This window comes from Carcharhinus amblyrhynchos, chromosome 30, assembly GCF_965287045.1.
Source record: "Carcharhinus amblyrhynchos chromosome 30, sCarAmb.v2.hapA, whole genome shotgun sequence".
In the NCBI taxonomy this organism is placed as follows: Eukaryota; Metazoa; Chordata; class Chondrichthyes; order Carcharhiniformes; family Carcharhinidae; genus Carcharhinus; species Carcharhinus amblyrhynchos.
Window position 1 is genome coordinate 29285940 of NC_137353.1, and position 27048 is coordinate 29312987.

The 27048-nt window shown below is 42.3% G+C and overlaps 1 protein-coding gene across 1 annotated transcript in view; it reads left to right on the forward strand.

Annotated features, from left to right (window-relative positions):
- Positions 1-27048, forward strand: part of exosc10 (exosome component 10) — a 68156-nt gene that overhangs the window by 6391 nt on the left and 34717 nt on the right. The window contains exons 6-13 of the mRNA XM_080215526.1: positions 4249-4357; positions 5945-6020; positions 6846-6956; positions 8973-9116; positions 13011-13201; positions 22349-22505; positions 24269-24417; positions 25580-25630. Of these exons, the coding sequence (XP_080071652.1) occupies positions 4249-4357; positions 5945-6020; positions 6846-6956; positions 8973-9116; positions 13011-13201; positions 22349-22505; positions 24269-24417; positions 25580-25630 (988 nt within the window). The remainder of the gene's footprint in view (positions 1-4248; positions 4358-5944; positions 6021-6845; positions 6957-8972; positions 9117-13010; positions 13202-22348; positions 22506-24268; positions 24418-25579; positions 25631-27048) is intronic.

Consider the following 27048-nt stretch of genomic DNA (forward strand, 5'->3'; position numbering starts at 1 on the left):
AAAAGGTTGGATTCCAGCGAATTGCAGTCCCTTGAGTGAAGTAATTCCTCCTCAACTCAATAAAAATGATTGGTCCCCTTATCCTGAGACGCTGCTCTCGTGTTTTACATTCCCTGACCAATGGAAGCAACTTCTCAGCGTCTGCCCTGTCAAACCCCTTCAGAATCGTGGGTGTTTCAGTGAGATCTATATTCAAAACCAGAGATACAGATTCAGTACTCAGCCGCTCATCATTGGACAACTCCCTCGTCCCAGGGACCAATTCAGTGAACCTCCAATGCCAGTTCCTTCAAAATAAAGACTGAGAAGTGCACTCAGTGTTCCAAACTCTGCACAATTCCTGTACTTCACCCGCCTTGCAATAAAGGCCAACATGCCATTTGCCTTCCTAATTACTTGTATGCTAACTTTGTGTTCCTCGTATGAGCCCCTCCAAATCTCCCCGAACATCCAACATTTATAAGTTTCACACATTTCAAAAATATCCTGCTTTTCTATTCTCATGACCAAAGTGATTAATTTTGTACTTCCCCTTATACCCATTTATTATTTGTTGTTCACTGACTTAGCCTGTCTACATCTTTGCAACGTTTGCCCTCTCCACAGTTTACCTTTTCACCTAGCTTTGCATTAACTGAAAACTTACAAACACATTACTTGCATCGCCTCATCTAAGTAATTAATGTAGACAAATAGTTGAGGCCCCAGGACTGATCTTTGCAGCACTCCACTAATCATGCTGTTCCAACTTGAAAATGCCCTCACCTTTTACTTCTTATCCTTTAACTATTCCTATATCCAAGCTAATATATTAACCCCAACTCCCTGAATCCTTATCTTGCCTATTAACTTTTGCGTGGAATCTTATTGAATGTCTTTTGAATATTGAGGTATACTGTATCTACTGGTTCTGCTTAATCTACCCTACTAGCTACATTCTCAAAAATATTCTGAAAAACATATTGGCATGCGCACTTCATAGAATCGTAGATTTCCTGCAGTGCAGAAGGAGGCCATTCAGTCTATCGAGACTGCACTGACAATGATCCCTCATAACCTCATGTAGTTACCCCGCTAATCCCCCTGACACTAAGGGGCAATTTAGCATGGCCAATTCACCTAACCCATACATCTTTGAAGTATGGAAGGAAACCCAAGGGGAGAAACTCCACACACACAGTGACCCAAGGCCAGAATTGATCGCAGGCCCCTGATGCTGTGAGACAGTAAGGCTAACCATTGTGCCACTGTGCCGCCCTATATTGACTTGTTCTAACAATTATACAATTTTGGAAGTGCATTGTTAAGACATAATTGTAGTTTTCAGCACTTCTCAATGAATGATGTCAGGCTAACTGGCCTGTACTTCCCTGTCTTCTCTCTCTCTCCTTTCTTGATGCTTCCTTACAACCAAAGGCTCAGGTTTGTACTGCTCAGCAGCTGGTAGTTATCATCAACAACAACTTGCATTTCAATAGCAACTTTGGCATACAAAAGTAACATGGACAGGATGCCAAGCCAAGGAGGAGAATTTGGCAATTTTAAGATTTTGGGGTAAAATATACTTTTTTTTTAAAGAAGGTTTTCATAACAGGAGAAAAGTGCTGAGCCACAGGGTTCAGAAAGGAGATTCTGGAGAGAGTGCGTGACCAGATCCTGCTGTGCAGAGTGTTAAGTAGGGGCGAGGCAGAAGGTAATTGAAGCCTGAAAAGCATGAGAGTGAAAGTGGACCTAGCAAAAGCAGGGTGGAGTAAAGCCATAAATTTCTTGATGCAGACATGGATTTAAAATATTTATATTCATTAATATGATGTGGCTGTTGCTGGCAAGGCCAACGCTTATTACCCATTCCTAATTGCCCTCGAGAAGGTGGTTATTTATTTTAGATAGCACGTGCATGATCAGTTGCTAAATGAAGCACTTTAATCCCACCTTCAAGTTTAGTCAGCAGGCAACTCCCGACAGTGTGAATCATTCTTTGGGCTGCATCACATCTGCAGCCTTTATGGTCTTGCCCACCCTGCTGATTTTGGGTAGGTATACCAGGCCTTGGCCAGTCCAGAAGGTGGTGGGTTCCCCAGTTAAATCACAGCAGTCAAAGTCGTGAAACTATTCCCATAGGGCTTTTAGGTAGGGAATTCCTTGATTTAGACCAGTGATGATAGAGGAAGGACAGTATATTTCCAAGACATGGCATGTGATTGGAGAGGAATTTTGGAGCTGGTAGCATTAAAGGTTAGGTGAATTAGCCTTGTTAAATTCCCCCTTAGTGACCAACGATATGCAAGTTAGAGGGATTAGCCATGGTAAATGTGGGGGGTTACGGGGACAGGGTGGAGGGGAGGGCCTGGATGGGATGCTCTTTCAGAGAGTCAGTGCATTCTTGATGGGTCAAATGGCCTCTTACTGCACTGTCGGGATTCTTTGGTTCTAAAGTGCCCTACTGCCTTTGTCCTAGGTGTTAAAAGTTGTGGGTTTGGGAAGTATTATCATGGAAACTTTAGCAAGTTACTGCATTGCGTCTTACGGATGTTACACAATGCAGCTATTTGTCCTGTATAAGTTTAAGATGGTGGATGATCTCCAGGTCAGGCAGGCTATTTTGTCCTTTATGATACCTAGTTTCTAATCCAGGCAAGTATCCTGCAGATGGTGGGGCGGTTGTGGGAAGTCAGGGGGAGCAACTTGCTGCATAATACCCAGCCTCACCTACTCTTGTAGCCACAAAATTGTTAGAAACTCTTGTTGGAGATCATCATTGCCCCATGAGCATTATTTGCTAGTTATCAGCCCGAACCTGGATGCTGTCCAGGACTTGCATGCAAGCTTGGACTTTTATTTATGATCTGCAAATTTGTGCTATAATCAGCAAGCAGTCCTCTTCAATGAACCAGCTGAAGATAGTTTGGTCTAAGAGACTGCCCCAATGAACACTGCGTTGATATCCTGAGACTAAGATGATACGCTTCTAATAATCACAAATATCTTTCTTTGTCTGAAATGTGAATCCAGCAGGAGGAGGCTTCTCTGATCCTTATTGCCTTCCAACTTTATTAGGGCTTTTCAGCGTCTTTCTCAGTGAACTGATGCTTTGATGTTAAGGCCAACCATTTTCACCTCGCCTCTGGAATTCAGCTCTTCAGCCCACGATTAGACCGGGTTGTAAGGAGTTACAGAGCTGAGTAGTCCTGCTGGAAAGAAAACTGAGCAAATTATTGCTGTGGAAGTGCTGCTATTTAGCACTCACATTGGTATTTTCCATTAGTTTGTCACCAGTTGATTGGAGTCTGATGGAGCAATAATTGATTGATTTGTCCGTTTTTATTGTGGACAGGACATCCCACTTCGTTGGGTAGCTGTTTCTTGATAACACTTGGATTTAACCAAATTGGCTGAAGACTGGCTTGTGGGTCATTTACTCAGCTCTTCTCGCCGAAGATAGCTGTAAATGTGCAATGTTAATTTTATTAACCTGTAGGTCCCCATACCCCCAGAGGTCTCAATTTGAGATATTGTATATCAGGTATTTTGTACTGTTGGTAAGCATTTGAACTGAGAACAATGTTCTTTCAGTAATGATATCGTTGTTCATTTGAGCCCTGTTCTTGAGAGTTGGATCTGGCCAGCAGGTTCCTTGATGATGATGATGATGATCTGCAGGTTTTATAACTGATTTATAAATCACAATTAGAGTTTGAAGTGGCAGATAGTGTTGTCTGGCAAAACTCAGCCGCTAATAGAAGAATCATACTGTTAACCCATGTTTGAAAATTGACCCAAAGGTTACAAATTACCTGTAGCAGCTCCTGGGAACCGACTGAGAGTGATCTGTTTGCTTTGGGTTTGAAATGTCAAGAACTTGGCCTTCGTTATATTGTGTCATTTTCCTGACCTTTTAGTGTCAGCTTCGCTTTTGGCGGCAGAACGGTGTAAATGAGGTGCTGCTAGAATCTGTTTACAATGTGATGATTTGTCTCAAGTCATGATTTCTCCCTACGTGCCACTAGCAACAAGCCAGCAATGTAGTTCTTTGCGTTGATGGTCTGCCCAGGAACCCCCAATGCATTAGTAGCCAGGAAATTAAGGTCACTCTTACAGTTGCTTCATTGGTACCAATGGTGCTCTGAATTCTATCTTGTAATGTGAACAAGGCACGTGTAATGCACTGCATCCTGATGCAGTATATAATTATATTTGCTGTGTGCTGTCAGTGCGATTGTTTGACTGGTCTTCTTTCTGCGTTGATAGTGCTTTTAAACAGACGGAGTCGAATGGAACGCCCAGAGGATCTCGATGTGCCTGCTGCATTAGCTGACTTCATTCATCAGCAGAGAACACAGCAAAATGAACAGAACATGTGAGTGATGATTCAGAGTACACCTCTGTGACTTGAATATTGACATGATGCCAACAAAACTGGCACTGGAGGCAAGACACTGAGAATGGATTTAAAGAATTTTGCTCTTTCTCCTCCACCACCACCTATGTTGAAGCAGTCCTGTCCACGATGATGTGGTGAAATAATTAAAGGCAGTGATCAGCCAGTACAAAGTTCTAAGCTATATTTGTATCCTCTAGAAATAATGCTTCTTTGGCATGCGTAAGACACAATGGCACAAAGCTGGATGGGAGGGTGAGCTGTGAGGAGTTTGCTTCATTGTGATTTGGACAAGTTGAGTTAGTTGGCAAATGTGTGGCAGATGCAGTATAATGCGCATAAATGTGAGATTATCCACTTTGGTAGCAAAAACAGATAGTCTATTATTTGAATGGCTATAGACTGAAAGAGGAGAATGTGCAATGAGACTTGGGTGTCCTTGTACACCTGTCGCTGAAAGTAAGTATGCAGGTGCAGCAGATGGTAAAGAAGGCAAAGAGTACAAAAACAGAATATGCTGGAAACACTCAGCACATCTGACAGTATCTGTGGAGAGGGAATAGAGCTAGCGTTTCAAGTCAGGATGAACGTTTGTCAGAGTTCCAGCCATCCAGACTCAAAATGTTGGTCTATTCTCTCTCCACGGATGCTGTCAGACCTGTTGAGATTTTCCATCATTTTCTGTTTGTTGCAGATTCCAGCATCTACAATATTTTGCCTTTATCTTGAGGCAAACAGTATATTGGCCTTCATAGCGAGAGGATTCAAGTAGTGGAGCAGGGATGTCTTGCTGTAGTTACACAGGGCTTGGTGAAACCACACCAGGAATATTGTGCTGTTTTCGTTTCTTTACCTAAGAAGGGTGTTCTTGCTATAGAGGGAGCGCAGCAAAGATTTACCAGTTCCTGGGACAGTGGGACTGACGTATGAGGAGAGATTTGGTCGGTTAGGATTATGCTCACTGGAGTTCTGAAAAATGAGAGGGGAGTCTCATAGAAACCGCTAACATTGAAACAGGACTAGACAGGGCAGGTGCAGGAAGAATGTTCCTAATGGCAGGGGAGTCCAAAACTATGGGGTCACAATCTAAGAATATGAGTTAAATCATTTAGGACTGAGATGAGGATAAATTCGTTCACCCAGAGAGTGGTGAGCCTGTAGAATTCTCTACCACAGTCGAGGCAGTCGAGGCCAAAACATTGTTTGTTTTCAAAAAGGAGTTAGATATAGCTCTTGGGGTTAAAGGGATCAAAGTATGTTGGGGAGAGGCAGGAACGACATAAGTGGATGGACGACATAATGAATTGCTGGAGCAGGCTTGAAAGGCCAAATGGCCTTGGCCTACTCCTATATGTGTATGACACAGCTTATCATGTGTAAGAAAAAATGGATCAGAGGCAGACAAGTGGACAACAAAAGAAAAATTAACTGTTCCCTCCGCTCCCCCCCCCCCCCCCACTCCAACACAGACACACACACACACATTCTCTTATACATTGGAAATAAGTGGTTTCTACTATTCTCACTGGACTTCGAACCTTAAGAGTTTGTCTTCTACTTTTACAGGTTTGCGCATCCATATCAGTATGAGCTGAACCACTTTGAACCATCGGAGTCTGTACTTGTCAGAACAGAACCACAGGTCAGTGATGGAGATGTAGCAAAGCTGAGCATTGAATGTTGCATCTTACACTTGAGTTTAAAGTTTATTTATTAGAATCACAAGTAGGTTTACATTAACACTGCAATGAAGTTACTGAGAAAACCCTCTCGTCGCATCTTTGGGTACACTGAGAGTGAATTTAGCACAGCCAGTGCACCTAACCAGCACATCTTTTGGACTGTGTGAAGAAACCAGAGCACCCAGAAGAAACCCACAGACACCAGGGAGAACGTGCAGAGTCCACAGACAAGTCAGGAATCGAACCCAGGCCCCTGGCGCTGTTACCAGCAGTGCTAACCACCTGGCTAGTTTGAAGGGGACGATGTAAGTGGAACTTAAATTCAGGTGGCAAGTGTTCTGGGGATCTTTCACTGCAGGGAGAGGAAAGTCAAAAAACAAAGATACTAGAAATGTTCTTGTATATTTACAGGAATTTCTTCGTAGCTCTGAACTGAACTGTGGAGGGGTTAGTTGAGATAAAAGAGGAGGAAACTTAAGAAGTAGTGGATGTAAAACAAAAGTTTAAATAACATTCCATTATCATTTATATTGTACTTGTTTCCAATGCTTGGCTTGGTATGGAGGTCGAAGGAGATCAGTATGCTGTCTTCTAAGTTACAAAAGGTGCATGGCCTCTTGAACCTGGGAAAAACACAGAGGCATACTGTACCCCCATAACCCTTCCCTCCAGAAAACGATGAACACAGAAATCAGTGAAAACTACAAGTGTCTCCCAGTGAAGCGTTCTGAATCTTTAATACGGTGTGAGTGGTAAACTCAGGTTTGCTCTTTCATCTTCTATAGATCTACAAGCCGCTGTCTGAGACTAACTTTCACTTAATTACAAGCTTTGATGAACTGGTGGAACTGAATGAGAAGCTCTCAAAGTGTAAAGAATTTGCAGTAGATTTGGAGGTAAGAATAAACAATGAGCTTACACGAACATTTATTAAGATTGTCCTTTTCATTGCCTCCAGAACTTAACTGTTCTGATTTATTCATTTTAAATTCTGAAAGAGAGTTTGGACACCACAGTTAAAATACATTTGAGAGTGAATTTTAATTAAATAATTTCTTCAGCTGTGATGTGCCTAATTCACCTTTACATCACTGTCACAGAAATGCTTCCTTTTTTTTGGAACAGCCTTTAGTTGGCTGAGGCAACTTTATAATTTACTCAATAATATTACATTCAAAATTCTCCCTCTCATTTAATATTTTCCTTGCTATTTGATTTTGCTTCCAAGCTGACAGCTTTAGGGAAGAGCCTGATAAACACTTCAAACAAAAATATGTTCAGTTGTTCAGTTATGTGCGTGACCACCAATTCCTTTTGAAGTCTGCTGATAGTTATTCAAATTCATGAAGGCCCTGAAACTGTTCTGAGGATATTTAATTAGCTGTTGCCATTTAAATTGGAGAACCAGCCTGCATTCACAGTGACCTAGTTGGACAGGACGATTCCTGCAAAGGGTAGAATTATGTACACATAGTATATACAAGTTCATTTCATTTTTATTCATTCACGGGATATGGATATCACTGGCAAGGTTAGCATTTATTGCTCTTGAGATGCAACTGAATGGTTTGCTGAGTCTTTTTTAGAGACTGGGTAAGAGCTTGCCACAGTAAGCTGGTTCTGGTATCAGCTATAGACCAGATCTGGAGTCACCTATAAGCCAAAATGGTAAAGGACAGCAGCTTTTTTTCTCTAAAGTACACAGTGAATTAAATGGGATTTTACAACAATCTGTTGGTTTCACAGTCACCATTGTTGATCACTTTTTTGGTTCTGATTTATTAGATTTCCCAGTTATACCCCATGTGTGCAGTAATAAACTATTTAGCAAGCCATTTACCATTTGCCTTGTTTTGTGGGGGCAGAATACTTTTAACATTTACTGTAATTATATTCCATTACATTACTACTGTTTGTTTATTCATTCATTGCACAATTGACCTGAAGGCTGGAATTAGGATTGTCTGCTGCTTACAATTCCACGTAGGCAACTGATAGATTTATTAGCTGAAGAAAGGTTTTCAGTTCGTTGTTCTGGACATGCTGCCAAAACATAGCTAGCTGTGGAGGCAGTGTAGAAAGCGAGCCAAAATTCCTTCAGGGAGTACTCTTTAAAATATCCAAGTCGAAACAACAAGAGTGAAAAGGAGAGGTAAAAAAGACATAGACGTTTTGGTTTAAAAACTTTGATAATGTCATTGCTGATTATTGCACAGTAACTCTGCTGCTGCAAAAGGAGAGTATTTTTAGTCAAACAGCAGTCTTGTGCTTCATTCAATGTGTAGGTAGTCCATTATTCAGCTAAAGATACTCTCTCTTCCCCAACAGCAGCAACATCGCAGCAAAAGCATTATGAAGTTTAAAGCAGAGTAATGGACAAATGCATAGGGTAGTGTGGTGCTGAGCTTGAAAGATTAGATCTGTATTACAGCCCGAATAAGTCAATGTCAGCTAGTTAAAATGTTGCTGTTGACCTAAGTGTCCCTGACTGGGACAGGAAAAAAATTGATCAGACTGCCTCTATCAGTCATTACTCAGTCACTACCCCCTTCTGTAAAGTGTCCACATGTCTATTCCACGTCAGAATGTAGTTGTATTCCATTGTGATGTTCCCTACAGCAGAATAACCTGTCAACATTCACTGCCTGGTCTCTCCAATGAGTTTGAAAACTTTGTATTTCTTTATGTGTAATTTTTATGCTTCCAAAGAATTGGAAACCATTTTAAAGCCATAGATGTTATTCTTAAGTGTATTTGAAATATTTATATTTTAAACAATAGTAATAGAGGGGAATAAGTACAAAAGTTCTGTTGAATTATTCCAACTTTGGTATATGAAGGAGGTGAAGCCAATTGCAGTGTTGTATTATAACTTAATTATAACCAATGTATGGTTAATTTTGTTCCACCAGCACCATTCATACCGGAGTTTCCTGGGATTAACCTGTTTGATGCAGCTATCAACCAGGGAAGAGGACTTTATTATCGATACGCTTGAACTGCGCAGTGAAGTGTACATTCTCAATGAAGTCTTCACTGATCCCTCCATTGTTAAGGTCAGCTTGGTGAATTCAGCTCCATTCTGTTCCTCTGACTGGACTGATTCATCTTCCTTCCATTCGTGCTGCATCATTTGGCTGCCTGCACTGTGACATTTCTGCCTTCACATTCTTTGACTTTATTTTCTGTTACTACTCCCAAAGCCTGATCAAAATTTAACCCTGTCGATTGTGTCTTTGGTCATCTTAACCTAGTCTTTCTTTCCCACTTCCTGCTCACTATCTGCTTTACCCTCTGCAAGGAGGTGCATTTTGTTCCATTCTGCTGCGGTTTTTCAGAAAGCTGACTAAGATTCCTGACTACAATGTTATTTCTTCACTTATCAAGACCAGCTAGAATCTAGTGTTATAGAACAAGTGGGAAAGCAAGGGAAAGTAACAGTAGATTGTCTGTTTTTGTTCAAATCAATACTTATAATGACAGTTAACTAGCAATAAGTTCAGAATGCTCTTGACCGATGCTCAAAATCCTCCCAAAGGCTGTTATCATGAACCATTTATATCCGTCAATCCTTTGCAATTTTTAGACTATATACCCTAGTCCTGAAATCCCAATAAGGAGACGTAGATTATCTCTTCCTACCCACCTCCTTCTGAATATCTTTTAAAAATCAATCAAATCACTGCTTGACCTTCTAATTTACAGAGGATATAGTGCTAGTCTATGTAATCTCTCTTGATATTTTAGCGTTTGGAATCTGGATATCATTCAGGTAAGCCTACTCCGAATTACCTTCGGAGCCAGTGCATCTTTCTTAAGATGTGTTGCCCACAAATAAATCTCTGCTCCAGGTAAACAAGATTTTGTTTCACTGACCATACCCAATCCTTCTAGATATAAAAGTTAACATTCCGTTAGCCACATTGATTATTTTCTGTACCTGGATAATTGCATTTCAATGATCTCTGTACTTGCCCCCAAGTTTCTTTGGACCATTCCATTTCACCATTTAGAAAGTACCCTGCTTTAGATCCAAGACAGATGACCTTGTATTTGTCTGCATTAAATTCAATTGCCACAGTTTTGCACATTCATTTAAGCTAGCAATAACTCATTGTAATTTTATGCTTCCATCAGCACTGATTACAATGACGCCTGTCTTTATGCCATCAACAAATTTGGCTATTTGGCTCCACCTATTTTAGTCATACCTTTGATGTATTCAGTCAGGTTCGTCAGGCATGACCTACCCTTTATAAATCCAAATCAAAAGGTCTATTAAATGTTTATTAAAAGCAGTAGCTGTATTGCATGGCTTCCAGTTTACAAATAAAGCAACTACAGTCACGACCACACCTCCTGCAGTAACTGACACTCATATAATCAAGTGTTACACAGCTTTTGGTAGTAATTAGCCTGCTCATGAAGCATGCTGTAAGCATCAGTGTTGGTGATTTAAAAACAATGGCGACAATCTCCTTTACAAACCAGACCATTATGTGGAGGATGCCTCTCGGGAATGGGTGGTTAATTCCATTACACACCATCCAGCTGTATGAGGCTTAAGATAAGCCAGGAGTGGTTTATTTTGCCTAAGTGGTCTCTAGTTCTGTATCTTGCACGTGGTACAGCTACTATATTTTTAACTAGAGGGGCCGTGGCAGACATATTTAAAATGTCAGTGTACATGGGGAGGTGCCGGATGATTGGAGGGTGGCTCATGTTGTTCCATTGTTTAAAAAAGGTTCCAAAAGAAATCTGGGAAATTACAGGCCAGTAAGTTTGATGTCGGTGGTTGGCAAGTTATTGGAAGGTGTGATAAGGGATAGGATCTACAAATATTTGGATAGACAGGGACTTATTAGGGAGAGTCAACATGACTTTGTGTGTTTTTCGAGGAGGTTACCAGGAAAGTGGATGAAGGAAAGGCAGTGGATGTTGTCTACCTGGATTTTAGCAAGGCCTTTGATAAGGTCCCTCATGGGATGTTAGTTAGGAAGGTTCAGTCGCTAGGTATAGACGGGGAGGTAGTAAATTGGATTAGACACTGGCTCAATGGAAGAAGCCAGAGAGTGGTTGTGGAGGATTGCTTCTCTTGAGTGGAGGCCTGTGACTAGTTGTGTGCCGCAGGGGTCAGTGTTGGGTCCATTGTTGTTTGTCATCTATATCAATGATCTGGATGATAATGTGGTAAATTGGATCAGCAAATTTGCTGATGATACGAAGATTGGAGGTGTAGTGGACAGTGAGGAAGATGTTCAAAGCTTGCAGAGGGATTTGGACCAATTAGAAAAATGGCAAATGGAATTTAACACAGACAAATGTGAGGTATTGCACTTTGGAAAGACAAACCAAAGTAGAACGTATAGGGTAAATGGTAGGACTCTGAAGAGTGCAGAGGGATCTGGGAATACATGTACAGAATTCCCTAAAAGTGATGTCACAGGTGAACAGGGTCATAAAGGGTGCTTTTGGTACATTGGCCTTTACAAATCGGAGTATCGAGTATAAAAGTTGGAGTGTTATGGTAAGGTTGTATACGGCATTGGTGAGGCTGAATTTAGAGTATTGTGTACAGTTTTGGTCACCTAGTTACAGGAAGGATGTAAATAAGATTGAAAGAGTGCAGAGAAGTTTCACAAGGATGTTGCTGGGACTTGAAAAGCTGAGTTACAGAGAGAGATTGAATAGGTTAGGGCTTTATTCTCTGGAGCTTGGAAGAATGAGGGGAGATTTGATAGAGGTGTATAAGATTTTGATGAGTATAGATAGAGCGAATGCAAGCAGGCTTTTTCCACTGAGGCTAGGGAAGAGAAAAAACAGAGGGCATGAGTTAAGGGTGAAAGGAGAAAAGTTTAAAGGGAATATTGGGGGGGCTTCTTCACGCAGAGAGTGGTGGGAGTGTGGAATGATCTGCCAGATGAAGTGGTAAATGCAGGGTCACTTTTAACATTTAAGAAAAACTTGGACAGGTACATGGAAGAGAGGGGTGTGGAGGGATATGTTCCAAGTGCAGGTCAGTGGGACTACGCAAAATATGGTTCGGCACAGACAAGAAGGGCCAAAAGGTCTGTTTCTGAGCTGTAAATTTTCTATGGTTGGAAATTGATGTCAGTTACCGTTTGCTAAATTTAAGGACAGTTTATCAGTGAGATTGGGAGTTAGTTGAGTGAGTTCATTGCTGATCAGCCTGCAATGAATGGGGACAAAAGTAACATTCAAGGGAAAAGATGGTAAACAGATGGAAGTGCATCTCACACACAAGTTAAACATTCTTGTGCTAAGTTTGGTAATGCAGATATTTAATTATTTCTCATAAAATTGCTTCATTCAGAATTTCTGATAACTCATTATTTGTCACAAATTCCTGCTTTACATCTTCTTTGCTGCCTAATTCATTTTTCTCTTGCAAAAGTGACTGTCTTATTTGGAGCAGATGGTGGATGACCCTATTGATTTGCTAATGATCTTGTTAGTGGACTGGGTCGTATTAATATTAGTGATGTATTAAGGAACCGAATTAACATGCACTGTTGATAAAACTCTGATCGCTGAAGCGTCAATGGACTGGTCGTAACTGATCTTAGTTATCAGGCTGCAGATGGTGCTTCGAGCCAGATTGCCCTATATTGGTTATCGTAGTTCAATCTTTATTGGAATATATTAAAATGTGGACAGGAAGGCTGAGAGTTATTCCTCACAATGCTGGATATTTCAGAGATGCAATAATGGTGTAAAACTGTTGGGTAAAATTCCTATTGATGGCAATTTCACAGGAAAAGGTAAATGTAGAGTCACATCTTGCACTGTTACCACTTTATTTTGGTTAAATTTATTGATGGGAGGAGTTTCTGCCAAGTAGTTTGTGGGCTAACTAGAGGTGGCTCAGGAGACACCATTGTTTGGCTAATTAGCCTGGTTGTTGAAGTGACACCAATCTGTTTGTGTAGGTTTTCCATGGTGCAGACTCAGACGTTGAATGGTTACAGAGAGACTTAGGACTGTACGTCGTCAACATGTTTGACACACACCAAGCTGCACGCATTCTCAACCTGGGGCGGCATTCTCTGGATTACCTGTTGAGGCACTACTGTGATGTGCAGGCTGATAAGCGATACCAGTTGGCTGATTGGAGAATGCGGTAAGAGATTTTGTACAAGCACACTTCTAAAGATATGGAAACCAAGACGTGATCAAGTTAAATAATCTTTTCAGCACAAGTTTAGATTTAAAGGTAGTCACACACAGCAGTGACTTTGGACATTCACAATTGTCACAAAGTACCCCATGTCGTTGAAGAACGATGTTTTGAAAACTCACACGAGCTTGAAACATTAACTATTTCTCTCTTTGTCAATGGTGCCTGGTTTGCTGTGTTTTTCCGGCATTTTCTGTTGTTATTGTGCATCTTTTTAAGCTATGCCAAACACTGCAGTGTATAAAATAATCTGTATAAGAACATAAGAAATAGGAGCAGGAGTAGGCCATCTAGCCCTTCGAGCCTGCCCCGCCATTCAATAAGATCATGGCTGATCTGTCGTGTCTCAGTTCCACATTCCCGCCCTCTCCCCATAACCCTTAATCCCCTTGCCTATCAAAAACCTATCAACCCGCGTCTTAAATATATTTAGCGAGGCAGCCTCCACCACTTCAACGGGCAGAGAATTCCAGAGATTCACCACCCTTTGAGTGAAGAAGTTCCTCCTCAACTCCGTTCTAAACCGCCCCCCCCTTTATCTTGAGGCTGTGCCCTCTAGTCCTACTGTCCTTTTTGAGCGGGAAGAGCCTCTCCACCTCTATCCTATCCATCCCATTCATCATATATGTCTCAATGAGATCTCCCCTCATTCTTCTAAACTCTAACGAGTACAAGCCTAGTTTATTCAGCCTCTCCTCATAGTTCTAATCTAAGCACGTGCGCGTCGTAGACATCAGAAGTTAGAAAAGAATATGACTTTGCAAGTGGAAAAGATTGAGCTGGTACTGAAAAAGGAGTGATGCTGAAAAGCCTATAGAATATGTGAAAGATGAGAAATTAGACAAAGAGAACTGATGGAAGAAGGTATGAATTGGCAAGTATCCTTATGAAAGGCTCAGGATTAAGTAAATTCAATTTATTTCTTCACAATCTAGTATCTCTTGCAATCCCTTTGCAGTCCATTAATAACACAGTAACATAGAGCTTCCACTTTTAATTTTATTATTTTCCACCCCTAATTTTCTCCCTTGCCCTGAGAACAACTGTTGTATTCAAATATACCTTGGGCACTTCATTCCTATTAAAGCTTTTGAACCCAAGTAATCAGTGTCACCATCCCAATTAATAATTGGGAGCATCATAGCTGCACCCACTTAAGTTCCCATCTGCTACCCATATGCCTACACTTCCCAGGAAGATTTCTGCTTGTACTACTCCTTAGAAAGCAATAGCGCTGAGTTCTACTAAATTAGCTGTTAACACTGATGAATTGGGGGTAGGAGTAGGGCATTTGGCCCCTCAAGCCTGCTCCGCCATTCAGTAAAATCGTGGCTGTTCTTGTTGTGGCCTCAATTTCTCATTCTGCCTGCCCCTAGTAACCTGCAACTCCTGCATTAGTCAAGGATCTATTTACCTCTACCTTAAAAATATTGACCCTACTTCCAGTGAAGTGAGTTCCAAAGACTCATGACTCTCAAAGAAAACCTTCAATCTCATCTTCATCTTAAATGGGGGAACGCATATTTTTAAACCGTGTCCCTCGTTCTCCTCTTTGTATGTTTCAATAAGATCACCTCTCATTGTTCTGAACTCCAATAGATACAGGCCCAGCCAGTCCAACCTTTTCTCATCAGATAACCCCCATCCCTGTCTGTGTGGAGTTTGCACGTTCTCCTTGTGTCTGCGTGGGTTTTCTCCGGGTACTCTGGTTTCTTCCCACAGTCCAAAGATGTGCGGGTTAGGTTGATTGGCCTTGCTAAGAAATTGCCCCTTCGTGTCCAGGGATGCATAGGTTAGAGAGATTAGTGGGTATAGTATGAAGCGATATGGGGGTAGGGCCTGGATGGAATTGTGTTCGGTGCATTCTCGATGGGCCGAAGGGCCTCTTTCTGCACTGTAGTGTTCTATCATTCTATGAAATCCAATATATCAGTCGAATGAACCTTCTTTGAACTGCTCCTAATATATTTTTCTATCCTTTCTTAAATAAGGAAACCAAAACTGTACCCAGTACTCCAGGTGTGGTCTCACCATTGCCACGTGCAATTGTTGCAAAACATCGCTACGTTTATCTTCCAATCCCCTTACAATAACCACCAACATTCCTAATCGCTCGCTGTACCTGCATGATTCATGTACAAGGACCACCCAGATTCCTCAGTACCACCAAGTTCTGCAATCTGTCTCCTTATAAATAACGTACTTTCTTCGTCCATTCCACCTGTCGAAGTGGACAAATTCACATTTTCTTACATTTCCATCTGTCAGTTTTTTTTTGTCCACTTAACCTGTAACCTTTTGCAGACTGCTTTTATTTACTTATCAAGTTACCAAGTGATTGATATAAATTGTAAATAGTTGAGGCCCCAGCGCTGATCCCTGTGGCACATCACTCATCACATCTTGCCAACACAAAAAATGACCCATTTATACTAACTGTTTCCTATCAGTTAACCAATCCTCCAACCATGCTAATATGTTCCACCCTACACCATGAGCTCTTACTTTCCCAAGTAATCTTCAATGTGACACCTTGTCAAATGCCTTCCAGAAGTCTTAAGTACAACATATCTACATGTTTCTCTTTACCCACCTTGGTTTGTTACTTCCTCAAAGAACTCCAATAAATTAGTCAAACATAATGTCCTTTCCCCCAAACTAAGTTGACTACTTGGATTGAGATTTTCTAATTCCCCTGTTATAACCACCTTAATAGATTCCAGCAATTTTCCTGTGACAGATGGTAAGCTAACTGAATTGTAGTTTCTTGCTTTCTGTCTCTATCCTTGAGTAGAGGAAAGTCCATTAGTATTTGGGGGTTTGCCAACTTGGAGTTCTAATAATTTTCTTAGTACTCTTTCCCTGGTAATTGTAATTGTAATGGTTTTAAATTCCTCCTTCCCTTTTGCCTCCTGAGACACAGTTACTGCTGGGGTGTTATTTGTAACCTTGATATAAAAGACAAACGCAAAATATCTGTTCAGTTCATCCACAATTTCCTCATTTTCCATTATTAGTTCCCCATTCTCTCACTTTAGAGGACTAAAGTTCACTTTGCATTCCTTTTGAAACTCTTATCATTTGTTATATTTCTAGCTAGCTTTTTCTAATCTAATTTTTCCCTTATTAATCTTTTAATCATTCTTTGCTGTTCATACAAAGAACAAACAACAACCCAGCACGTGAAACAGGCCCTTCGGCCCAACAAGCCCGCGCCGCCGCATCTTCCTACACCTACCCTGCCCTGTGTGTATCTGAGTGGAACCCTTAATGTAGCCAGATTCAGGGGAGAATAGTGTCAATTTGGTACACCAATCAGCCTAAGAGCACATCTTTGGGGTGTGGGAGGAAACCGGAGCGCCCAGAGGAAACCCACGCAACCACAGGGAGAATGCGCAAACTCCCACAGACACAGGCCCAAATCCATGTATCTGCACAACTAGCAGTGATAGTCACTGAGCTGTTGTGGCGCCCGTCTGCTGGTCCAGGATTAAGCACACGCAACGACACGAAGTACTAGGCCACTCCTGGAACCTCCAAGAGCAGCCCACGCGCGACCCACCGTGTGCATGCCCCTCGTTTGACAACAAGGTGGACCAACACCTGTGAAATAAAAAGACAAAAACATTAACATGTAATACTACATTTCCGGTGTCGTCCCGAGGCTCTGACCCTACTTAATACACTCTACTATAACCCTCCATCCTTGTTTCGCTCATGTGTCTATCTAAGTAAACCTTATACAAGTCCAACGTACCCTACTCGGTAGCGTGTTCCATACCCCCACGACCCTCTGCGTGAAAAACCTTCCTCTCGTATCCAAATTATACTTCTCACCCCTCACCCTTAGATCGTGACCCCTCGTAATTGTCCCCAATCTAGGGAAAAGCCTACCACTGTTGACTCTATCTATTCCCTTCAGTATTTTATACACCTCTATCATATCCCCCCTTAATCTCCATCTTTCTAAGGAGAAGAGCCCCAGTTTCTCCAACCTTTCCTTGTAACCCAGTCCTTCCATGCCAGGCAACATCCTGGTAAACCTCCTCTGCACCCTCTCCAGGGTCTCCACGTCCTTCCGGTAGTAAGGTGACCAGAACTGGAAGCAGTACTCCAAATGTGGTCTACCCAACGTTCTGTACAACTGAAGCATTAGACGGCAGCTCTTATACTCTGTACCCCTTCCTATAAAGGCTAGCATTCCATAAGCTTTCTTCACAACCTTCTCTACCTGTGTTGACACCTTCAGAGACTTGTGCACCTGCACTCCCAGGTCCCTCTGTATTTCTATACTCTTAATCAGTTTACCTTTTATCACGTAACTCCTCCCTGCATTATTCCTTCCAAAATGCATCACCTCGCATTTGTCAGGATTAAATTCCATCTGCCCAATATACCAACCTATCTATATCCTGCTGTGTCACCTGACAGTCCTCCTCAATATCTGCCAATCCTGCCATCTTGGTGTCATCCGCAAACTTGCTGATCACACCCCGTACGCCCTCTTCTGAGTCGTTTATATATACCACAAAGAGGAGAGGTCCCAGTACTGAGCCCTGCGGCACACCACTGGTGACTGACCTCCAGCCAGAAAAGGACCCTTCGACAACTACTCTCTGTCTCCTGTTGCCCAGCCAGTTTTCGATCCACCTAGCTACCTGTCCTTGTATCCCATGTGCCTTAACCTTTTCTACCAGCCTACCATGAGGGTCTTTGTCAAACGCCTTACTGAAATCCATATAGATGACATCAACGGCTCGCCCATCGTCAACCGTTTTTGTCACCTCCTCGAAGACTTCTACCAGATTCGTAAGGCAAGACCTCCCCCGAACAAAGCCATGTTGCGTATCCCTAATCAGATCGCAACGCTCCAAATGCTCCCCTTTATCCCTAAGAATTTTTTCCATTAATTTTCCTACCACCGATGTCAAACTCACTGGTCTATAATTACCAGGGTTATCCCTACTACCATTTTTAAACAGCGGTACCACGTTAGCTACCCTCCAGTATTCTGGGACCTCACCTGTGTCCAAAGAAGAGACAAAGATTTGCGTCGGAGGCCCAGCAATTTCATCTTTCACCTCCCTAAGCAGCCTGGGATAAATACCATCAGGCCACGGAGCTTTATCCGTTTTTATGCTACCTTAAAACCTTGGCACTTCCTCCCTCATAATGGATATTTCCTTCCACTGATCTGCAGCTCCCTCCAAGACATTACAAGACACCAAACCCCTCTCCTTCGTGAATACCAACGCAAAGTATTCATTCAGGATCTCCCCCATTCCCTCAGACTCAATACATAGCTCCCCTTCTTTGTCCCTAAGAGGACCAATTTTCCCTCTAACCACTCTCTTGCTCCTAATATAAGAGTAAAATGCTTTTGGATTTTCCTTAATCCTATCAACCAAAGCCATTTCATGCCCTCTTTTCGCCCTTCTAATGCCCCTTTTTAGCTCCCTCCTACTCTCTCTATATTCTTCCAGCGCACTCTCCGTTCCCAGTTGTTTCGACCTAACATATGTCTCCCTCTTCTTCCTGACCAAGTCTTCGATACCCCCTGTAATCCACGGCTCTCTAATCCTGCCTTTCCCATCCTTCCTCTTTACCGGCCCATGCCTTTCCTGCAACATTATCAGTTTGCCCTTAAAAGCCTCCCACTTACCAACCGTGGACTTGCCAGCTAACAACCCCTCCCAATCAGTGTCCTTCAGCTCCCTCCTAATCCGGCTATAGCTCGCCTTCCCCCAGTTCAGCACCCTCCCCTTCGGACGACACTCCTCCCTTTCCATTTTTATCCTAAAGTAGACGGACTTGTGGTCACTGTTAGCCACGTGTTCGCCTACCTCAACCTCAACCGCCTGCCCCGGCTCATTTCCCAACACTAAATCCAGTATAGCCCCCCCCCCCTAGTCGGGCTAGTTACATACTGCTCCAGGGACCCTTCCAACACACATTTTTACAAACTCCTCTCCCTCCGTACCCCCAGCTCTCGGCACCTTCCAATCCACTCCAGGAAGATTAAAATCACCCACTACAACCACCTTATTTTTTCTGCACCTATCTAAAATGCCTCTGCAAATACCTTCCTCCACTGACCTCGGGCTGTTGGGTGGCCTATAGTATACCCCTAGCATCGTAATCTCACCCTTTTTATTCCTCAACTCCACCCACAGCGACTCAATCCCTAACTCCTCCATGTTGTCCTCCCTCTGCGCTGCTGTGATGTGCTCCTTTACTAACAACGCCACCCCACCACCTCTCTTCAACCCTCCTCTGTCACACCTAAAACACTTATACCCAGGAACATTCAGCTGCCAGTCCTGCCCTTCCCTTAACCACGTCTCCGTTACTGCCACCACATCTAATTTCCTCACAAACATCAAGGCCCTAAGCTCATCTGTCTTACCCGTCACACTCCTCGCATTGAAACAGACGCAGTCCAACCCACCAGTGCCACTCAGAGCCGCCTCCTCCCTGATAATTTTCCTTTCATCCAAACCTACCCTATCACCCAGCTCACTCCCGACCCCAGTGTCTAATGAGCTATCAGTCACATCCCCACCCCACCTCCTTATTAGTTTAAACCCTGCCTAAACACTCCAGCTAACCTCCCTGCTAAGACATTTGTCCCTCTCCCATTCAAATTTTCCCCATCCCTCCTATACAGTTGCCCTTCTCTCACAAATACTTAGCAGTGATCTACAAAAGTAAAGCCCTCTACCTTGCACCAATCCCTCAACCATGCATTCAGCTGCATGATCTCGTTATTCCTAGCCCTGCTGGTACTAGGCAGCAGTAAAAAGTCTGACAACACCAGGTTTTAGTCCAACCTATTTATTTGATAATATACTCACAAGCTTTCGAGGGGACTGCCTCTTCGTCAGGTGAATGGAGAGTTCTGGCCTCAGACAGAGCATATAAAGCACAGACAGTTTAGAGATGACTGATTAAAATGCGAATAAGGATTCGCATTTTAATCAGTCATCTCTAAACTGTCTGTGCTTTATATGCTCTGTCTGAGGCCAGAACTCTCCATTCACCTGACGAAGAGGCAGTCCCCTCGAAAGCTTGTGAGTATATTATCAAATAAATAGGTTGGACTAAAACCTGGTGTTGTCAGACTTTTTACTGTGTTTACGCCAGTCCAACGCCGGCATACCCACATCATGACTAGGCAACAGCCCAGAGAATGCTCTTCAGTTTGGCCCCCAACTCCCTAAATTGCCTATGTACATCTGCCCTATTCCGTCTTCCTACGTCCCTCTCCCCTGCGTGTATTATTACCTCTGCCTGGGTCCCCTCCCCTTTCAAAATTCCCTTATCCTTTCCGTTATGTCCTGTACCCCTGCTCCAGGGAGGCAGACCACCATCCTGGAGTCACGCCTCTACCCACAGAACCTCCTGTCAATTCCTTTGACCCTCCCATCCCCTACCACTATCACATTGCCAGCCCCCTTCTGTCCCTCTAACTCATTCTGGCCCTCCTGTCTATCCTTTTGTGCCCCTGTCGATGAATCTTGGGGGGGTCGCTGGGGAGGTCTGTGGACCCGGACTATTCTTCTTTTTCCTCTTCTTCCTCTTAACAGTTGTCCACCCATCCTGCTCCTCAGCCCCTGGGACCTCCTCTTGCTCATGGCTCCTAGCCATTAACTCCTCATTTTCCCTGACCAGAAATGAATCCTCTAAGCGCACCTCTAGTTGCCTGACCCAGGCCCTCAAGCGCTGCAACTCTAAACACTTAATGCAGATGTGGACCTTCGGGAGACATGATGCCTCCAAGAACTCCCACATGTGGCACCTAATACAGTTTATGTTCCTCCCCATAGCCCCTGCCATGTCCCAACCTCACTTAGGGTTTGTATGTGCCGAAACGCAATCCGGGAAAGATAGAAACTACAACTCACCTTCTCTAAGCCTGCTCTCGCCTAATCCCAGCGAGCCAAAGCCCTTTTAACTCTCACTCAGCTCCCCACTCACTCCGCTGCCCGCCATCTATCACTACCTTCTTTTTATACCCCCCGCTCTCCCTTCCCGACAATCCCCTCGCCTAACTTCCGGTACGGAAGTAAAATACACACAGAAACCCCGCGAACCGGAAGTGCAGTCAGAAAGCGATTTAAAGTAAATCCAACACTCACCAAAGCCACCAGGTACACTGCTCCGGAGAACAATGAGTCCTTTAACCTGTCAGCCGTCTTTGCACAATAAAATGTTTTACCTTTGCCTTACTTAGCCCACCCTTCTAGGCGCTACTGACCGCCAGATCCTCTTTTTACCCTCTTCTAGGCGCTTCTGATTGCCTCTGATTCTTTTTTGCCCACTCTACTAAGTCCTGCCAGCTGCCTCTAACTGCTATTTCCCCCCCTCCAGCTCCTCTTTTCACCCATTCTTCTAGGTGCTGCTCACTGCTTCCAAGCCCTTTCTTCATCTGCTTTTTTGACTGCCCCTTCCGAGTTCTCTCTTTGCCCGCTCTTCTAGGTGCTGGTGACTGTCTCCGAGTCCTCTTTTCATCTGCTCTTGTAGTGCTGCTGACTGCCTCCAGGGTGGTGATTACTGCCTCCAGATTCTCTTTTTGCTTGCTCTTCATTAATGTAACACATATGAATAACTCTGGTATTTATCCATCAAAAGCTAGGATTTTTGTATGTGTTGATGTATTTTTCTAGACTTTCCCCATAGATTTTAATTAACTTATCTTGACATTTTTCTTCAAATAATTTCTGTCATCCAGTTTTGCTAATTAAGTTTGGGGTTCTGACTTAGTTGCTGAAGATGGTTTGTATGACGTCTTAACTGCTGCCTACTTAACTGTTCAGTAGATTATTGAATTTTCATCAGGAGTAGTTTGTTTCCCTCCCTTGCCCCGAGGTCAACTGTTGTTCTGTCTCTCTGAGGTCAACTGAGGTCCTCTCAGTTACCATGTTACTATTAAGGTTTGCTGCCTCAGCAGGAGAGAAGCAATCAAACATGGAACCTTCCTGATCTGTGTGCCTCAGTTCTCCCCTACAAAGCACACCGACCCACTTAGCCATCGGGGTGCTTAGAGATGTTTGTTTTTGCTTTAAGACTTATTAACTTCTCCATTTACAGACCATTGCCTCAGGAGATGCTGCGTTACGCCCAAGAAGACACCCATTACTTGCTGTACATATATGACATGATGAAGAACCAATTATGGGAACAGGGGAATAAACAGGCGAACCTCATTCAAGTAGTGTGGCAAAAGAGCAAGGATATCTGTCTTAAGGTAGGTTAATGTGGCTAAGTGACAGTGATGTCCCTTAGTACGGTTTTAAAAATGCATGAAAAATATCTGAATCAATAAAAATTTGGGGATTTGCCAAACAATTCCATGTAGCAAAAACCTCTGCACTTGAGAATAATACATTGTATATAAAGCACTTTGGGACATTCCTGTGAGAGTTATTAAGTGTTTTTACAAGTCTTTCTTTAGGTGCATTTGATGCAAATGGAACAAATAGGCAGTAGATACATCTTGAAAATTCATTCTCTGGTTTAATTTTGCCAGAGATTTTTACACTTGATAATTTAAAGGAATAATCTGAATGATGTAATTGTTTGTTAAATTAGCCTAATCTTCTAGGAGTCCTCTTTACAGGAACATGAATTAATAACTCAAAAGACACGTGGACTAAGTAGAGGATAAATTCTCACGCTTTTCCAGTATGAATTTGCACATTCTGCATTCATGTTGGAGCCATTTGTATTCCATCAAACTATGCTCATATGTGTAATTTTGAGCTCTAGGCTTGGAGTAAGTTTTGAATAGAACCAGACCTGTATAATTTGTGTTTGTTTGTTCTGAATTCACTGTGTCTCTGTTGTACAAAAGTTTTAAATGGATTGATGCCACTGCCCGCATAATCCTGAGAGACTTTGACATTCTCACACACCCGCTCAAGATTTTTTCCGTTTTGGGCTGATGATGTTGCATTATGTCACATTGCACTGCACCATTCTCCTTGTCTGTTGATGATAGGAGTTTATTTCTGGGTACTGTCTTGGAGAACATAGTTCTCTGGAAAATGTGATCTGGGGTAGGCAGAGTTAGCATGTTACTTCACTATTCGGGGGCAACACTGGCAAATAATAGTTCTGTTCAAGTCCAAGGTCCACGCATATGCTTCTCCACTTTCTCTCCCTCCCTCCCTGTAAGAAGTATTGGCTTTTGTTCAGCAGTTTTCATGATAGCATGGTTAAAATCATTGCCTCAGGTTAAAAATTGGTCAGTTACCCCTCTCTGTTTTATAAATATGTTGTCCAATGCACAGAACTTGAGTTGGATTTGATTTAATTTATTATTGTCACCTATATCAGTATACAGTGAAAAGTATTGTTTCTCGTGCACTATATAGACAAAACATACCATACATAGAGAAAGAAAGAAGAGGGTGCAGAACGTAGTGTTACAATCATAATTAATTGTTCAGTAACATCAACTTAATTCAAGGAAGGTTGATTCAAAAGCCTGATGGCAGCAGGAAAGAAGCTGTTCTTGAATTAGTTGGTATGTGATCTCAGATTTTTGTATCTTTTTCCTGACAGAAGAAGATGGAAGAGAGAATGTCCGGGTTGTGTGGGGTTCTTCAAAGGGCTGGCTGCTCTTCTGAAGCAGTGGGAAGTGTAGACAGAGTCAGTAGATGGGACACTGATTTGCATGACTCAGATCTTGTAGAGGAAACCTTGAATTTGATCATTTGAACTCATCCTTGATGAATAGAGTGAGTAGTGCGTTAAACTAAGCAAGTGTATATTGAGGCTGAAGCATTTATTATATAAAACTATAACCTCCATTTCTGTAAAATTCAGAGACTTGCACCGAAAACTTTGATCAAAACTACCTTCCCTGCTACCTTCAAGGATATTCCCAATAAATGCAAACGATTGAGCCTGTGTGTTTGGATGTTAGAGTATATTTGCACCTGGCTTCCTTTCTCAAAATTGCAAACAGAATATGCGATAGTATTTTTGTACTTCTGTTACTTGCAGAAATACTACAAGCCAATTTTCACAGAAGAATCCTACCTGGAGCTGTATAAGAAGCAGAAAAAGCAACTGAACACACAGCAGCTTACAGCATTCAGACTACTTTATGCCTGGCGGGACAAAGTTTCACGACTCGAGGACGAAAGCACAGGGTATGATTTCCTTGCTTATGGAACCTGAAGGAAAATACTCCTTGGGGCTATTGATATTGATGGCACAATATAACCACAATCAGTTGCTTCAAGAAGTGTCATTGCTAATAGTTAATGTTTTTGTATATCTTGGTGCAAGCAAAAAGTGTTGTTGTATTTTGCAGACCCTGTATATTAGGTGCAAAAGCTGATTCAAAATCAGTTATTAAAGAGAACCAATTTCTTCCAAACAAAGATTTATTGCAGTTACAAATCTATATTCTGTGCACATCTCCTACTGCTGTTGCACTTTTAAAATACCACCTGCATTCCTTTTCCTTTGGAGACTTAATCCTTTGGTCATGCTGGTGCAAAAAAGTATGGATCAGGTTTGCTGATGTAAAAGGGAGGTCAATACTTGCTGGCATTGCAACCCTCCCACCCAAACCTTCAAAGCTATAAAATATCTCTGAATATAGGGACCTGAATTTGGCTTTGTTGATGATCAAAACCTGTCTAGTGATGGAACTGTACTGTGTCCCTTGCATATTTTATAACATTGAATTTTGCAACTACCATTATATAGAATCATAGAATCCTGCGGTACAGAAGGAGGCCATTTGGCCCGTCAAGCCTGCACTGACCTCAAGCCCAACCAGACCTTATCCCAATAACCCCGTACATTTACCTTAGCTAGTCCCCTTGATAATAAGGGGCAATTTAGCATAGCCAATCCACCTAACCTGCACATCGTTGGAGTGAGAGAAACCAGAGCACCCAGAGGAAACCCACGCAGACATGGGGAGAATGTGCAAACTGTACACAGACAGTGGCCCAAGCCGGGAATCAAACCCGGGTCCTTGGCACTATAAGGCAGCGGTGCTAACCGCTGTGCCACCATGCCACCTTATGTATGAGAACCTACAATTATTCGTACTCTGGCTTTCACTAGTTGGAAGCTGCCCGCCCAACAAAAGAACAAGAACTGCTCATTGTGTCAATTTTTATATATTCGCAGTGCAGTTTGAAAATGCTGTCCTTCATTCTCAGTGTGTTCTGTGATCACTGCAACCTGTTGCTCCTGTTTCCCCAACTTCTCCTCTTCAGTTCCAAGAGTTTGAAACAAACTGAAAAAGTTTTTGGATGAGCTATTGGAAATAACCATTTAATTTTTTTTTAACAGGTATGTGCTACCCAACCACATGATGATCAAAATAGCAGAGGAGCTGCCGAAGTAAGTTAAGCTATTCCCCCACTGTAATGATATCGTAATATGGCAACAAAAAACCTTACCACATTTCACATGAGAATGAGCTGCAGACTTGTCTGAGGTCAGTTTCAGCTTGGGCACAAGTTACCATGGCTTTGCAATGCCTGTTAAAGTACTCAATTCTCTTGTTGTCTGGCTCGACAAAGTTGCTTTTTTGGGTTGAGTACTTTTCCTGGCACTGTTGACTCCTGCAGACAAGATGCTAAAAGATCTGTTTGTCTTGCTAGGTCTTCCAGGTGGCCAGCCCTAACAGATCCAACAAGTTCACTCGAAGTGCAGCCAGCTCCTCAAATCTGGCAGCGTCTCCATGGCCAGTGGTCCTAGCATGGATCTCACGCAGTATAAAAACATGACATATCTAAACATCTGCAATTAAATATGACTTTTAGTAAAGATGTAAAATTGACTACAATTTTATTCATTCAGTAGCAACTTGAATACATTTTTCATCTTGACTGTTTGAATTCTTATTTCAACTGTACTCTTATAGTTTTTCTTGTCAATGTAAATCATTTTTCAGGTGTATTTTGTGTAAAATTCGCAGTATAACTTGGAGTTAGAAAACAGAGTTTAAACTTGAATGAGTATTTAAATGGAAAGAAATAAAAAGAGTTGCATTTATAGAACACCTTTCAAGCTCACTCAGTGCTTTACAGCCAATGAAATACTTTTGAAGTGTAGTTATTGTTGTAATGTCGGAAACAGGATAATCAGTTTGGGCAAAAGCCACTCCCACCCCCGCACAAACAGCAACATGATAATGATCATTTTTTTTTAATGTGGATTGGTCAATATTTATTTGTCAGAGGGTCACACTTTCTAACACCTCAACTAAAAGAGGGCACCTCTGACAGTGCAGCACAACCTTAGTACTGCCTTGACTTTTGTGCTCAAGTCTTGAATTGGGACTTGAATCCGCAGCCTTCTGACTTGGATGAGCACGCAACCAAATGCTTTAAACGGCCAGTCAGTGAGAATCGCTTTGCATTGGGGTGCAGAACTGGCAGTGTTAATCTAGGTTGCTAGCTGTGTGTCACACTCAAATTAGGTTTATGGTGGATGTAAGAGATGAAGGGTCATTGTTCTGTATCAAATGAAAGTTTACTGCACGCCTCTATTTCGTTTTGATTTTCAAAAAGCTCCCTCACAATACTTTGGGAAATTTGGGAGAAGGGAGGATTGTGAAGTCTTCTGCTGCAGCATTTAAGATAAACAAATCAGTTGTAACTCTTAATTTTTATTCATTCCTTAAGAAAGTAAAAGCATTTATGTGCTACTTTTCATAACTGCTGGTTTTAAAGTGCTTTACAGTCCAAGAAGCATCTTTGACATGTAATCACTGTTGTAATGTGGTGTTCCAATCATTGTGATGTTTGACTATC